Source organism: Ursus maritimus, unplaced genomic scaffold, assembly GCF_017311325.1.
Source record: "Ursus maritimus isolate PB19 unplaced genomic scaffold, ASM1731132v1 scaffold_7, whole genome shotgun sequence".
Classification (NCBI taxonomy): Eukaryota; Metazoa; Chordata; class Mammalia; order Carnivora; family Ursidae; genus Ursus; species Ursus maritimus.
The window spans coordinates 35,275,787-35,292,611 of record NW_024426885.1 but is presented as its reverse complement, the minus strand read 5'-3'; the positions used below and the strand labels follow the sequence as shown (position 1 = coordinate 35,292,611).

Below are 16,825 nucleotides of genomic sequence, written 5' to 3'. Positions count from 1 at the left end.
AAAATGTCATTGTAAAAGATGGTACTATTCACAAAGATATAAATTAAGAAATACGTAGGTCCTCTATGAAGAAAACCCTTAAGGTAATAAGGGAAATGAAAGAAGATTGGAAGACACTCTTTTTTGGGATGAGGAGACATTGTTCATCAAATTCTCCTGCAAATTATGAATTTAACAAAATCCAAAACCGTCTGCATATATTGGTTTGCTTGTATATGTGTTTGGATTTGAAGGAATAAATATGAGAATAGCTAGGAAATTTCATAGAAAAACAGTGGTTAAGCATCTGCCTTGGGCTTAGGTTGTGATCCCAGGGTCTTGGAATCGAGCCCCCATCAGGGCTCCCTGCTCAGTGAGGAGTCTGTTTCTCCCTCTCCCTCTGCCCCTCCCCCCTGCTTTTGCCCTCTCTCTCTCGCTCTGCTCTCTCAAATAAGTAAGTACAATCTTCAAAAAAAAAAAAAAAAACCCCAATGGGAGGGACTTATACACCCAATATTATAGAGTACAACAGGACTCTAGTAACTAAAAGTGTGTAACTGGTACAGAAATTCATATAGATCGATGAAAGAGTTGGGAGTCCAGAACGACTCCAATTACAAGAAGAAATGGTGGATATCTGAATTCAGTGGTGTTGGCATTATGGGTTACCTGTGTAGGAAAGGCAGTACAGAAAACCAAGTAAGTGCAAAGACTAAAGACACTACATGTGTTAAATCTGAACTTGCTGGTACTCAGTACCTGACCGTGTGCAGATTACATAATCACTCTGTGCCTCACTTTCTTCATCTCTTCTCTCTACCGACGGTACTATTGCAAGGGCTAAGTAGATTCGTATTTGTAGAAGGCTCAGAGGAAGACCAGTCCTTCAGAAGGTACCTGGTAAGTATCAGCTATTGTTCTATCATTTAGGGAAAAAAATAAGACTAATCCTTATATTTTACCCAATATACACCATACTAAATTCAAGTGGATTAAAGAATTAATTTTAAAAAATTGTAAAATACTAGAGGAAAGGTAGGTAAAAATTTTTTGTCTAAAATAACAGGTTGGAAAAACCTAAATCTGGTCATCAAAGCCAGAAAACATGAAAACTTGATTAATTTGCCTCTATAAAATTAATGTTCTGTTAGAAGAGTACAAACAACTAGGAAAGTACATTTATAAATGCATCTTATAGAGCAGAGAAGTTTAGCATCCTTAGTAAAAGCTTAAAAAGAAATTGTTTTTTAAAAACATATGCAATTTGAGGGGCGCCAGGGTGGCTTAGTCAGTTGGGCGTTCCACTCTTGATTTTGGCTCAGGTCATGATCTCAAGGTCATGAGCTTGAGCCCCGTGTCAGGCTCCGTACTGGGCATGGAGCCTGCTTGAGATTCTTTCTCTCCCTCCCACTTTGCCCCCCCCTTTCTAAAAAACAAAACAAAACAAAACAAATGCAATTGGATAAATGCTGTTAGTGTCCATCAGGTCCCTTTGACCAGGCTGGTGTGCCCTTCCTCCAGCTGCTTCAGATTTGGGCACTAATGGTTTCTCTTCACTCTTCCCCAGAGCATTGCCCAGGCTGCTGGAAGTCACCTTACCCAAAGATGCCTAGGAAGTTTTATCCCCACCCCTTGAGTTCGGCCTGTGGCCAGTGCCTGATGCAGGGCATTATCACCCAGCCTTCTGGCCTCTATGGCATGATTTATGCTCCCAGACTCCTCCTGAAAGCACATCTTCGCCTGTTTCTTCTGCCATGTGCTGTTTCCCTTAGTGCCTTAAGAGAGCACGCTCAATAAATCACTTACACAAGAATCCTCATTTCAAGTGCCGCTTCCAAGGAACCTGACTTAATAGAAAACTGGGCAATGAAGATTGATCCAGAAAAATGCTCAGTAAACATGAAGATGCTGAACTTTTTTAGTAATTAAGGAAAATCCACCAAAAATATATCTTTTGCTGATCAGGTTGAAAGATAAAAGATTTATAAAATGAGAATTCTCACGATTTGGGGGAAAGACAGTAACATAATGAAAGGTATAATTTGATACCAACCTTACAGATTGTTTTATGAACGTGTTTCTTCAGAAATAGCTGGTTAGGTGTAAAGGGTACGAGGATAAGGATACTCATTACAACAATGTCTAAGATAATGGGAAAATGGAAACAACCCAGATGCCCAGTACTAGGACTAAATGATCCATTGTAGATTGAAACATAATACCATTCATAAAGATGTCTAGAATAAGTTGTTCAAATGAAAACAAAGTTAACAGAACTAAATGTACAGTGCCTGTATGTAATGTTCACAGAAATAATCAGTACCATGAGATGACTGTTGGCGATGTTTGCTTCCTTCCTTATTCATTCCTGTGACTGGCTTAATACTGAGTAAGTAGGTATTACTCGCTCAAGGGGAGAGAGCGATTTTTTTCCGTTATGGGGGTAAAGGCGGTATCATAGATGATACCTTTGGACTAAAAGTACAACAGGAACACACTTGGGGGGGGAGCAGCACTAACAGTATAAGTATGTGTCAAGGGTGGCTTCCCTTCCTCCACCTGAAGGGGAGGAAGGAGAAATTTTGCAGCGGGGTCGGGTGGGAGGAAGAGGTCTCCAAGGAGCTGACGCAGTATATGAAAACAGACAGCTAAATGCCGGATTTTTTAAGGAACTAAAAAGTCCACAGAGATGAAATTCAGAGTTTAGTGAGGAGAGTGATGAGAAATGGGTGAGAATAGAGAGTTACAGGCAGTCAGATTGCAAGGATTTTTGAAAAATGTTAAGGAGTTTTCATTTCATCCTGTGGGAAATGGGAAGCCACTGAAAAATTTTAAAGAGGTGAGTGACTTGGCCAGATTTGCATTTTAGAAGAATCCCTCCAGCTGCAACTGAGCAGATGGGGGGGAGAGAGCCAGAGGCCGGGAGCCCGACAAGGGCCATCTGAACAATCGGGGGGCGCTGCGGCCATCTGAGCTAGGGCACCAGCCCCTGGGATGGCAGGAGCGGACAGACTGCGGGGCCGCTTAGGGAGCACGCTCAGTAAGAAGACTTGGAGGTCGACTGGAAGAAAGGAGTGAGGAAAAGAGAAGCAAGAAAACTCCCAGGCGTCTGTTGGTCAATGGGACGTTCTCTTCACGGAGGAAGAGACAAGGTGAGAGACTGATTGTGGGCAAAGAGCTGGCTCAGGTGGCAAGACAAAGAGCTTAGTAGTTGACCACCTGTGAGGCAGTGTTTAGCTCCTCTGTTAGCAGAGGCGATGGAGTTGGCCTCGCTCAAATGGGACTTACCCCGTTTTGTCTCTCATGCCCTCTACCTCTGTGCTAGTGGAAATCTGTGGTGACTTGAAAGTGTTTTAACCGCTTACTCTCTTCTTTACGCTCCCCGCTGTTGTGGGGAGGGGGATTTGAGGAAGGCAGCATAAAGAGAACTTGGTCACATCAGAACCCAGCAAGTTATGCTGTGGGAGACACCAGTACCAGCAAGAAAAACGTGACTTGTGTCATGGGTGCTTTAAGAGGAAGAAATAGGAGGACCCTGAGCCTTAAGGACGTGACTGGTTAGAGCCAGGACCCTAGCGGGAGGGAGACAGTGGAGGGACTGAAGCTCCTGATGCCCTTGGGAGGTTAGGAGACTAGATTCAAAAGGCTCAAAAATATTTCAACCATCCTCACAACTTATGTGCCCGTGAGCAGCTGACTGGAACACCTGGTTAGTGTCAGAGGCATAGCTACGAGGCCATGTGTGTTCTTCCATCTGAAGTGAGTTTTGGGGGGAGGGACCCTAGTGCCAGTGTTTCACATTGGCCTTCCTACATTTTCTAAAGTGCCAAACTTTTCCCATGCCCTTGTCCTTTCCGGTGGCCTCTCTGCTGTCTGGAATGTTGTGCTTGAATGGCCCCAGCTTATCCTTCGGACTCCCCCAAAAAGTCACCCCCTCGGTGAAGTCTTTGTAGAATTCCCCACCTCACCCCTCCCCATCTAGTGATGTGCCTTTGCGTCTGAAACTCTCACAGCACTCTGTTTTTTTACTTCATCAGACTTACCACAGATCATTACTACGTATTTATTTCTGGGATCATTTCAATATTCATCTGTTCCAGGAATGCAGGGAAGGGACAGTCTGGTTTTCTCATCACAGGCCTTAGCACCTGGTCTAGCACCTGGCAACAAAATGGCTCCCATTGGAGGTCAGAAATCATTGACCAGGTGTGTTTTCTCGTGCGCAGCCTTTGATACCAACAGCTGGTGTCCACAATAATCCTTAAACCTCAGATTAGCCCGGATGGGAACGTCCCAAAGAGCACTTGTTTAACTTGCAGTAAACATTCTGCCCACCAGGGGTCTCTTCCTCCCCACCACTGGGGCCAAAAGAACTTGAACTCTCTATCTTGAGGTTTTCCCAGCCTTGTGCGCGTTGTGTGCTTGTGGTGTACCACCACCTCTGCATGGCCTGGGAGCTGGTCAGAAATGCAGAGTCCCAGCCCCTCCCCCCCCGCAACAGGAGGGATAGATCAGAATCCGCATTTTAGCAAATCCCCAGGTGGTCTGTGTACACAGTAAATACTGAGAGGTACTATTTTATAGGACATATCTAATCCCAAAAACTTGGAAGCCAAAAGGTCCATCCAAATGGCCTTTTTCACATGGTTCTTTCCCACCATACTTAACAGAAGCACTTAGAAAGAGGTTTAGGATTTGCTTTTATTATGAATATAAAATAGACATACAACATAATATACATTTACACATTTACACTTTGCAGTCACTTTCATCTTTTTTCGGCAAATTCACTTCTGCATGGCCCAGCGGCCCGCACCTGCCACGACACGCCACTTACACTCATGACATTCTCTTCACCTTGGTACAACATGTGACTTGGTAAGAAATACCAGGCCCAGGCGTCAAACGGCTTGGCTTTACTGTCCTTCTCAGAGAATCCTCTCATTCTACAGTTTCCTCTCCTGTCGCTATGTGCCTCCCACTGCCCCAAACTTCAGCATTAAAAAACTCAGGAGAAAAGAGGGCTGTGATAATCACTCTTGTCCTTTAAAAACACCTTGAAATATCTTCCACCAACGAGGTGCACATGAGTAGGCACCAACAGCACTGCTTGTGAACATGGTTTAAGAACAATCTAGAGGAAGGTTCTGAAGTGTTATATACAAATTAAGCTTTGCTCATCAAACGGATCATCATGAAGGATCCGAATACCAGGGGCATCCAAGTAAATAAATAAATAAACAGGAATAAATAAAAATAAATAGAGTGAGTTTCACTAAGGGAAATTCCCATACCTATGTCCCTGTGCTTTCTCAGAACTCCATTAGGTGCAGCTTTACAACCGGTGGGTAGGAGCGGGCTGTTAGGACTAGTTCCTCTACTTCGGAGCCGTGCCTTCAAAATGCCGGTGAAAAACAACGGGATGTGAGCGGCATGGTTTCCCTCAGAAGGAGGCTATGCGAGAGGTTTTGTAGGAGTTCTCCTTGAGGCTGTCAAATATTGCTTTGGTTCCATTCTGCCAGTGCAGCACCAGATCCATTGGGGTCTTCCCAGCCTAATCAAAATACGGGAGGAAATGTGACTTCCACCTGGGAGGCATCTATAAATCCCACACATCCTGTGTGTGTGTGTGTGTGTGTGTGTGTGTGTGTTTGTGTGCGCGCGCGCATGCGCGTGTTTAATGAGGTAGTGGGTAGGTGTATGTTATTGAACTGTTTTATGCTTTCCACTATAAGTGATTCGCAGTTTATATTCAAATCAGCCCTTCACTGTTTCTCACAGGAATGCTTTTGGCATTTCAGATTAGCAATATTTTTGTCTCCCCTCCCCCGCCCCGCGCTCTGTGGGACTGTCCCAGGTATTGGTGAAAAAAAAAAAAAATCCCTAGTCCCTAGACAGTAAATGGCAAGACCATGCCAAGTCATTTTGAAATTCAAAAAATGCCTCAATACATCTCGGGTATCCTGCAGAAGGGGCGTGGGGAGACAGTGGTCAAGAAGCAGTTCCTATCAATTTGGAAAATGATTCCTGATTGATAAAACCTGTTGGTAAACGAGCTGCGCAGACGCCTTGGCTGAAGTCCTCAGGTGCTGTGCAGAACTATTACTGCTCTGAGGGGTGGGGTTGTCACACTGGGAACTCCTGGGAAATTTCATTTTTCTTGGAGGAGACATCAACGATGTGTAAATAATTTTTGAGACCAAAATGCTTTTCCCCTTATGCATAGGTCTCAAGACATTTACAATTTTAATACCATGTCACCTCTCAATTCTTGTCTTTAAATATGAGAGATCTTAAATTTTTCCACCCCTAATCATTTGGAAGTCTCTTTAACTCAGAGACTGAGAACTGGCAGCTTTGAGATGCAAATCAGTCTAGAGACCTGTTTTGTTTGGGCCCAAACACAGCTTAGATTTTTTAAAAGTTGGAATTAATTGGCAACAGTTGGAAATTAGGAGATTTCCCAACTGAATTTGTGAACTCTGAAAAAATCAAAAGAGTTGGCCAGCATGATACCTATGGCTTCACAGAGCAACAATGGACTGGGTTGGGGAAGAGCCACCACCTTTAAAAGTTATGTGCACAGACTCCCGCAGCGACCGTTTACGTAATTTAGGTGATCTGCCTGGCCCCTGTGCTTATTTGAATTAGTGGCCCTGTAACCTTCATTTTGGAACTTCCCACCTCTGTAGCGTATTCCTCGAGAAACGCTCATCAGTACACATGATGACAGACCTTTGGACAACAGTAGAATAATGAATGTACTGTGTATTGTTTCCAGTTCCCTTCAAGATGGTGTCCAATGGTTTAATGGTCTTTTGGGGAATATCCAGCCATCACATCCATGACATTAATAGTTCCAGGACCCTTATGCTGGGGTCTAACTGATAATTCAAAGGCATGAGCCCTCTTGGTATATTTTGGGCTATTCTTCCATGAATTCCTTCAACTTCTATTAGAATTTATCTCCTGATTTTCTGGCTACTTACATAGTCTCCCCAAATCTGTATGCTATTTCTCTCTGCTGGTAGTGTCTCACTGCCTGAAAACAGTTGTCATATTTTCTGCAGTTTTGGAGATTTCATTAAATCTACTCTTTTTCTGCTAATTTATTTAAATTATTAGACAAGACCAATCCCAATATGCAGGATGTGGGGACCTACTATTAACACTTTCCCATCCAGGCAGCCTCTATTTATTGCTTCTATCTTTTGTTCCTATCACCAAGACAGTTTTGTGGGGTTTTTTTATGATAAAATATTCCTCTCAGTTTCATAGTAACACAATAAGGGGAAGAAATTATTCACAACAGAAGAGGACTGGGGTTTTCTTTTCCTTTGTAAAGTGATTCTCTACCAAATCTTTCAAATTATTTCTTTGGGAATTTATATCCATTCCTTCCAGCGATATTTTTAAAGCTTATATTAGATGATGTTTGTCTGGGAATTGGGACCATGAGGAAAAGTTGGCTGTCTTCCCTTGCTTGCAGATGAAGCTAAATTAACACGTACTTGTAGAAGGGACTTATACGAGCATTTTCAGGGCCTAAATATAGGAAATTATTTTGAGGGATATGCAGATAAACCAAAATGGAGAATGGATAGAAATTATCTCAAAAATATAGGCAAAAGCATGGCTAGCCCTGGAAGAAAGTGGTAGTATGTCCTGCTGTTGTAAGGAGGGGAGGACTACTCAGAATTCCTCGGATTAGATATTGATTAATTTCCGTTCATTGGCTCTTGGCCCCATTGACCTCTGTGGAATGTTATCACTGCAGGAAGGGTGCCTGTCTTTATTCCTGACAACCCCAGGCTTTGCGCAGCCAGGGGTGGCCAGGGAAGATTGTGCTTGGGTTTGTGAAGGTGAGCAATTTTGACCATCTTGTATTTTCGAGACCAAATCTTAAAAGAATCACCAGACACTATGCTGGCACTGAAGCCATCGCAGTCATGATGGCTCCACCCATCTCTGACCAGGTGACCCGAGTCCTTGCCAAGGACTAGCATCACAAGACCACCCACAACCTTGAAATCCTACCACTACGGGACCATTGTCAAGTACAGGAGATATGCTTTTGTGAATCAGAAAGCCCACAAGCAGGGGCTGTTTGTTTTGGTTACTTACGCAATTCTTGATGTTGAGGTCAGCCCCATACATAATCAGGAGTCTGATCATCTTGTAACGGTTCAGCCTCACAGCGTCATGCAGAGGGGTATCTCCTTCCTAGAGAAGCCAAGACCACAGGCTAAAGTGGGGCCTGAGGCCAGGAAGTGCGTCCCACAAGAGCCCGGGCTTGGGAGTGATTCCAGATGAATGAGGGCTGGAGTTGCGGGAAGTGGAACTTTGCCCAGGTACTCACTCGGTCTTTGGTGTTGAGGTCGGCCTCACAAGCGATGAGGTGCTCTGCGCACTCGTAGTGGCCGGTCCTCACGGCCACGTGCAGCGCTGTGCTGAGCAACTGGGAAATTTAAGAACGCAACTGATTTGTAGGGCTCGGGGACAGAGGCTGTCCCAGACCCCAAGGCATGCGAGGGGGACAAGTGGCCACTACGGTGCCCCACACAGCATGAGCTCAAATGGTGAGGTGGCTTTGGGAGAGGAGGGTAGAGGAGAGGAGGAGGCGGGGGAAAGGGGAGAGGCAGGGGAGGAGGGAAGAAGGGGAGAAGAGAGAAGGGGAGAAATACCTTATCCCGAGCACTGATTTTTGCTCCTTTATTCAGTAGCAATTTTAAGACATCCAGGTTTCCTCCACGGCTTGCCCAGTGAAGGGCTGTGGATTCAAGCTATACCGGACGGTAAAAGGACATGATTTAATGTAAAGAACTGGTCAAGAGGAGTTACTACTTGGTTTCTGAGGCCCGGGAACACCAGATTTGCTAGGACATCCATGGCAGCAGTGGGCTGTCCCCCTCCGGACTACAGCTACAATGACTGAGAACTACAATTTATTGAGAATTTCTGCATGCCGACAAGGTGCTACACACCTTCGATCGATTGGTCCTCCTAGCAACATTATGTGATAGGGGAGACCGCACTCGTTTTGCAGATGAGAAAAACAGGTCTCCTATTTTGGAGAGTTTCTTGCCCAAGGAAGCACAGCTAGTAAGTATCAGATAGATATTCAAACCCACATCTGCCTGGAACTTTTAGCCACTTTTGCCAAATATACTTAGAAGTTCTAGACAAATGCATTCTAAAATTCTGGCAGAATAAAAGTTGTCCCTTCCAAGAGATTTTAATCTGGATCTGCCACCTCTTCCTGTGTCCCTGTTGTTTTTTGCCCGTGTCTTGCTGGTTCTCTGCCATCATTTGTGCCGGCACAGCCTCTGTGCCTCAAGTGTCCACACTCGTGGTCACTGCACGTTTCCCTGGCTCTTAGGAGATCCTCTCTTCCACACTCTGACATACTCCTGGCCTTCCAAATCACACACTCATGAATTGTTAGTGTCTTTTTCATGCAAACTTTTTTTTTTTTTATTGCTTTCCTGTGTGTTTGTCTTCAGGGTTCAATTTTGTTCAAATTCTTTGGACTTTTTTAATATCCCTCTTCTGCTTTGCTATAAAGTCAAATTGAGCTGCATTTAAATAAATAAAGCATTTTCCGAGCTCAATTTTCAGTCCATAAAATATACTGTATGCTGGTCTTTATAGAACTCACAGTAGTTGAATTATTGAGGTCTGAATAGCAGCTACTTTCCACAGATGCAGTTCATTCCACATGCAGTTTAGCCCCTGATCTCACTGATGGCATCTATCATATAAGGTGTACAGCTGGAGAATTCTGACATGTCGCTGGCAGCCAAGGGGCCACGAGCAGACTGCCGTGTGTAATGGAAGGACAGGGATGCTAAGAGGCAAGTGCTGAGTGTATTATTTCTCAGTAATGCTACTGACTTGATACCGACCCAACTCTCTGATGAGGATATTGAATTGCAGCCTTCACTTCCTTCTTTTCCCTGAAACAGTCCTCTCCTCTTCAGTATGTATGGAAAATACTTTCCACATGACCTAGCCCCGTCTCCTAACTTCCCTTTGTATGGAGAAATGAGCTTTCGCCTCGTTCTTTCAGATCAATTTTCAATCCAATCAGCCCCATTTTTCATCGTAGGTTTTCTCAAGCTTCATATAGTCTACTTATTTTGGCTCATTTCCAAACAAAGAAATATATTTACCATATCACGGAATTCGATCTGGGCTCCAGCTTCTATTAACTTCTCCGCAATTGCCAAATGTCCTTCTAAGCATGCTCTGTGAAGAGCTGTCCGTTTATACTGTCAGAAGAGAGATTTAAAAAGAGAGAGAGAGAGAGATGCATATAAAAATGATCAGAAATCCTTTCTAAGAAGTATGAAGCTGAGGACTGCGATCACCTCAGTGGTAGAAACTCGAGTGCTTCTTTTTGAATTAGAAGTGCCAAATTTACTAAAATTGCAGAACTGGAACAGTGATCCTACAACTGAGGTTTGAGTTTCCTGCAGGTACATTTCTAAGTGCTCAGAGGTCTACATGGACGGATGTGAACCTCAAGTTCACAACTACCTCAACGCTGACATTTCCCTTTCTTGAATTCCGTGCCTTCGTTTTTTGTGTAGAATTTGCCATGCAGATCAGACGGTTTTCTTCCATCTGGGACTGTTGCTAGGTTGAATATCAAAAAGTATTCAATTCTTTTTTTAAGAGAATGGGGGACTCATTTTTAGATCACCTTCAGAAATGATTCTCTATTCAGTTCAGGGGGGAAAGGATACAAAAAGGATTAGTGTTTCTGGTAAGAAGGCTTCATATGAATGAATTAATAGACTATTTGGCCTAAAACAACTGTTGGCATTATTCACTCCAGTGCCCTCTATTTACAGACACGGAAACAGAGGTCTAGAAAATGCAAATTAGCTGCTAAAATCATATAGCCAGGTAGTGATAGAACCAGCACTTGAACTCCAGTCCAGAGTCCCTATGTAGCGCTGATGTGTTTGGGTCCAATCAAGGAAGGTGCTATTGGGGCACCTGGGTGGCTCAGTTGGTTAAGTGTCTGCCTTCGGCTCAGGCCATGATCCCAGGGTCCTGGGATTGAGCCCCACATCGGACTCCCTGCTCAGCCCCTCCCCCTGCTTGTGCTCACTCTCGCTCTGTCTCAAATATTTTTTTTTTAAAAAGGGTGATGTTATTATGTATATCTCCCAAAGGGACTTGTTGGTCCTGCCTTATTAAAAGTCTATCCCAAGAATATAAAAAGTTGAAGACAAATGAAAAACCAGCCAGAAGAATACGAGAGTGCAAAAAATGGTGCAATCCACAGCATGAATCCAGCCTCTTTTTTCTGTACCGCTGCGCTCTCCCAATATGCTAGTGGCATATGCAACAACAGCTGGAGAGACTGTTTCAGGTGGATTGCTTTTTGGCACCATGTTAGCAAGGCTGAAGTTAAGCATAAGAAACACAAAATTAATGAGCTGGATTTTGCAGTGCTTTGTAGAAGCCTTACCTCATCACAGACATCTGGATTGTTCTTGTCTGACAAGAATTTTTCTACTACTGGCAGTTTATTCTCCAGGGCAGCCTTCAGGAACTGAGGCACATCCACAGGTTCCGTCTAAAGCCAAAAGAGAAGCGCAAGAGTTACCGTGAGCTTCCCGACATCCAATCCAACCCCCGCGGGTATTTATTCCCCCGCAGCGTAATGCCGGCCGTGTAATACCGCACAAGCAAACAGTCCTTACAATGATTTCAGGCTCAGGTTCCTTTACAGCTGGAACTTTAGTCTTCCTGTACTTTTTCCTTTTCTTCAGTTGAATGATGACTTCAAGGTCTTCTAAATTTTCAAGTTTTGATCTTTGTTCTAGCTTTTTCTTCTTGAGCTAAAAAAGAAATCCATATTTCAAAATATGGTGACAGGCATTCTGGTTGTGTCTAAACAAAATCTGCAAGGTCTGAGATAAGTATGAACAGTTGGAGCAAAAAAAAAAAACTTTGATTTTGTCTTAGTGACTTCTTATTCAAGTATTTGGGGGTCTAATTTTTGGGCTAATTGCCTTCATCTTCACTTCTCTTGCTTGTAGCATCAGGTTTTTGACTCATTGGAGTTAGGATGTAGTCTATAAGTGACTATCGTGTAATCATTGCCATTAAACCCTGGATTTATGTCGAATTTTTTATTTAACTCAAAAGAATCCAACAATAAGCGTTAAGCTCTGAAATATCAATGCCGTCTCTTTCGGGCAGCCTACAAAGCAGGACCCATAAAGCAGACTTTCCTGGGACTACTGCTAACTAATGCATGTTTTATCTGTGATTAGTAAGGGATGAAAATTCACACGGCTCCAGGGAATTTGTCAACACAGATAGTGAACGCAGCCAAAGCCACGTTATTGAGAAAAAAAGGTCTCTCTTGCTTTGGATTAACTAGACAGTGTATGACATCAGAAATTCACTGGTCATGTGTCTCTTTCCAAGTCTTTAAATCAGAACACAGTCATAGAACATTCAGTCATTGATTCAGAATCCAGAGGTCATGGTCTTGCTAAAGAATTAGTTCCTTCAACCTGTCCTATAGAAGTTGCCTCTTTATGGGTTTGAATTTGGCAAAGAGACACCTTTGGAATGGTTGCATTTGTTTTCCTCTTTTCTCCTCCCTGCCTGGCACTTCATTCTCCTACCCTACCTCCGACTTCCCACTAGTGGGTTCCATGAAAGGTCCTTACCTCTGCCTCTCGCTCTTTCTCAATTTTCCACTGTTGCTCCCCCAGGCTCAGGGAGTGGGCTGGAAGTGTCTTCAGGTCCTCTTGCTTCTCTAAAGTAACAGCGGCTTCATACTGCCCATCTCTGAAATCCTCAGGTAGGAACTCCCCAGTCTCCCCACTGCCATTCTTCTTCCCTGTGACCTAAGAGGAAAAAAAATTGTAGGGTCAGAAGTAGCAGGGCCTGTCCTGGGGTCGTTCTCCACAGAGGATGCTGCAGGAGGGCCCTGGTCCTCTCTGCCTGATGACAGCCACCTCCGTGCACTGTGCTCTCAGACCTCAGGCTGGGGCACGCTGCTGCAGTGTTCCAAGTATTCCAGGATTACCATCAGATGATGGTCCTCCTCTCTTGGTAAAGCAAGGCTTAGGTTAGGTTGGTATGTTTAAATGCACTTTTAATCCACCTAACCACATTTCGCCTAGGAAAACTGCCACCCGTCCATGATTATTTAAAATTCTTCCATTTCAGGGAATTTGATGACTCTTGGCCTTGAGTTGTAAAAGTTTCCAGACGTCTATTCTTGCCATAGGACTTCTTCCCTAAGGCATCCTCGTAACTACATGTGAATCCACACTTTAGTAAGAAAAACAAACGAGAAGATAATAAATAGGAAATAGAGAAAATTCATTACAGCCAGCTTCATTTTTCCAGTTTCACTTAGGCCAACTGGGTTCCACATACGACATCCGAATACCTGCACATTATGCCCGAAGAAGAAGGACATTTCAGGGTTCAAATAAAAATCAAGACTAAACCGGTTTTCACGGTGAAACAACAAGGTGTCCTACGTACCAACTCCTCCACCTTCATCACCATCATGTTGGCCTGAGGTTGGTTCGTCTGTGTGTTTTCTCCCGTGGAATGAGTGCCTCGAGTCAGCCCTGCAGAGCCCCTCCACACCGGTTGGCTTATATAGCTAGGGCCTGGTGAGGTAATCTCCCAACCTGGGAACCCAAGTAACACCCCTGCCCCCACCCGCGGCCAACTCAGAGGCAGGTGAATTTTCATTCCAGACTCAGTGTCTGGGAAGCAGAGGAGGGAGGGGCTGACAAGTAACCCCCCCGAATATGTGAATCAGGAAGAAATGTGAGAGGGCCATTCCTTTGGCGGTGACCGCACCGCTCAGCAATGCAAGTCATCCTATTTATCGAGAAGCCAGGGGACAGCTGTCTGCTGATATTGCACCACAGCGCTGCTCCTTTTCCTTCTTTGTCAGCTTTCACATGACTAACCCTATCAAGAAAATGTAAATGCCCTGCATAGCACCCTGCCAATAATATCTTGCTGATAACCAGACTTATCATCACTTCACTTGGGGGAAGTGTTGCTTCAGGACATCCTATTCCCATCGGTAAACAATCTGAGAGGAAAGGATCCGGGTCCTAATGGCCCTTGTCTATATCTGTTTGGAATTCTCTGGAGTGATGTCTAGGGCTAAAAAGGCCCCATGACATGCCACCTTACCATCATTATAAGAAATTGAAAGCATTCAGTAATGCACTTTTATTTTGTGGTGTCACTGGCCATAATTAGCACATGAGGTACCTACTGTCATCTAAAAACGGCATACTTACGAGGGCCTTTTTTGATGCAAATGGCCCCCAGCAAGATTAGAGGAGATCAGTTATTAGCAATGGCATGTTGTCGATTGGGTCATGGAGCCAAGGTTCTCAGATGCTATCGGTAAAACACTGAGCTGTGGGAGCTTATCAAAAATGCAGATCCCCTGGCCCCACTCCAGGGCATTCTGAATCCATTTATGGTAGGTCCTAGGAATCTGTATTTTTCAAAGCACCCACATAATTCTGAGGCATTGAGGTTTGGGACACATTGCTAGAGGGGCAGAGAGCTTTTTGCTCTGGGGAGGGGTGAAGAATACCCCTGTTTCTCGTTTCTCATTCTGAAGTGTTAAATTATGTAAAAATATTTAGGTCTTTTTACAGTTCAGAAAGGCACTGGGATTGTACCTTCAAAGCCATTTAAAACCTTAGTCTTTTCAGTAAGAGAAACAAGGGGAGAATGAGAGAAAGGGAGTATTTATGGAGGGGATTGTTAGGGTGTTATGTTGAATTTCTGTATCTGTAACCCCTCAGACTTACCTGCCCCACCAACATGGCTGCCATCCTCTTCTGCCCTTGAACTGATCAGCCCATGGACATCTTCTGGAACCAACAGAATGAGACATTGACGGCCAAAGAGGAAACATTGGTAGGAAGAATGCTCCTAATAAGTCCTGTATGTGTCCTGGTCTCCTACTGTTCTTTCCTAAAAGGAGTTTTACTTAAAGGAAATCTGGTGTTTTCTTTGAGGTGGACACATTTTAGCTTTTCCTACCATTTCTCAGGGCTTTTTGTTCCAGGCTGGACCCAAACTGAGGATAGCGTTAGGAGATATGTTTGGGGAAGGGTCATGGGTTAAAGGTCTTGAATATGGAATCCCGCAGCCGTCAGTGCCCTCAAAGTTCAAGCAAGACCAATGCTTTCATTTTATGGACGGTGGTGAGGCACAGAAACATTGTCACTTGCTGCAGATACACAGCTGGTTGGTGGATACTAGGTGCAAGAGTTTTGATTCCATCCAACAGAAGCAGAGGGTCACTGGGCGCAGAGCACATTTTGAAGGGCAGTTCACAGCTAGACCCACTCAGGCCCTAACCAAAATTGATAAAAGGCTCGTATGTGTTCAGATCACCTCAAAAAATGCAAGCAGAAGTGGGTAGAACGGTGCATCAAGCCCTAGTCTTCCTCTAGTCCCTGAGTTTTCCCTTCAAACCTGGCTGATTCTGTATGGGAGGCTCCAGGAAGTCTTTTTTTCTTTTCTTTTTTGTTTTTTTGGAGAGAGAGAGAGAGAGACAGAACAAGTAGGGAGAGGGGGCAGAGGGAAGGGGAGAGAGAGAATCTCAAGATCTCAAGCAGACTCTACACCCAGTTCAGAGCCCCATGCGGGGCTCAATCTCATGACCCCAAAGTCAAGACCTGAGCTGAAATCAAAAGTCAGATGCCCAACTGACTGAGCCACCCAGGAGCCCCTCCAGGAAGTCTTGAAGGGAACTTTGCAGAGGATGACAGTTGAGGACAGTTCATGGAATGGGCTGAACTGAGAGAAAGGAGCAAGCTGGGCAGGTCGTCCATTATTGTTGGGTCAGCACAATCCCTGCCGGGCCTCTTCGCTCCACTGTCCCCGTGTTGGGCCAACTGGCATGATAACACAGGACAGGACTTGCTCTTCAAAAAGCGATTCTAGATACATTTAGCTCCCTAACAACACATAAGACAAAATTGTATTTTCAAATCATTCTTATCCAAATTGAGAACAGAACATCTCAACTAGAGGCAAGTTCTCTGACTCCTGTTTTTAAAAAAAAAAAAAAAAAACAAAAAACTTCCTTCCTGTAAAAGTTCACCTCGTGGGAGAAGTTCTGAAATGTGTATATTTGGCTGGATCTTTCCATCAAACCAGGCACAACCCTTCCTTCCCAACATGAATTAAGAGAAAAAAGCTCCCAGTTGGTTCCACCATTATTTAGAAACCCAGCGTCAGCCATCTGTGGACAGAGCGAGCAGGGAAATGGTTCCTGGGCTTTGTCGGAGTTACCCCAGGAGTCTTTCACCCAGTTTCCGCAGGATTTATGCATTTCAGTGGGACCAGAATTAGAACCCTGTTTACAGCTGGAGAGGGTGAGAGGCAGAGGAGCAGAGCCCATGATACTTAACTCCTGTCGCCCCGAGTTCCAAAGACATGCCCAGACAGCACCCCAGTAATTGTGCCGCGGCTCCGCTCCAAGGGCAATCTCGTCTTTCCACATTTTGGGACATTGTACTTCTATTGTTCTTCATTGTACTTCTACTAAAATATTTCTTTCTTATTATATTTTCTTAACTCCGTAAGTTATCTACACGTGTCATTGTTAAAAACTAAAACGACACAGAACGTTGCTTATTTGCAATCTTACCACGTGTTGATTTGATACTTGATTTATTTCACCTGGTAACGTGCGTTAGGGCTCGTGTTCTACCTGCACAAACAAATCTATTTCATTATTTTAATCAACCGCGTGGATTTCCATGTGTGTGGACAGACCATTGCTTATTTAGCCACTCTCCCATCTATT

General features: G+C 44.2%; 1 protein-coding gene across 1 annotated transcript; it reads right to left on the bottom strand.

Moving 5' to 3' along the window:
• Positions 1-3,137: 3,137 nt before the first annotated feature.
• Positions 3,138-13,533, bottom strand: ANKRD1 (ankyrin repeat domain 1). The gene is made up of 9 exons (XM_008696239.2): positions 13,507-13,533; positions 12,678-12,857; positions 11,697-11,834; positions 11,462-11,569; positions 10,152-10,250; positions 8,664-8,762; positions 8,339-8,437; positions 8,104-8,202; positions 3,138-5,533 (listed from the first exon to the last, which is right to left on the bottom strand). Exons 1-9 carry the CDS (start codon positions 13,531-13,533, stop codon positions 5,423-5,425), a joined length of 960 nt encoding a protein of 319 aa, XP_008694461.1. The 3' UTR covers positions 3,138-5,422.
• Positions 13,534-16,825: the final 3,292 nt, after the last annotated feature.

Excerpts from the sequence above, each read along its gene's own strand:
- ANKRD1 (XM_008696239.2), bottom strand. The coding sequence starts at position 13,533 with ATGATGGTGATGAAGGTGGAGGAGTTG. Across the intron at positions 10,251-11,461 it reads ATCCAGATGTCTGTGATGAG|TATAAACGGACAGCTCTTCA; the intron begins GTAAGGCTTCTA and ends CTCTTCTGACAG. Across the intron at positions 8,763-10,151 it reads AGATCGAATTCCGTGATATG|CTTGAATCCACAGCCCTTCA; the intron begins GTAAATATATTT and ends CGTCCGGTATAG.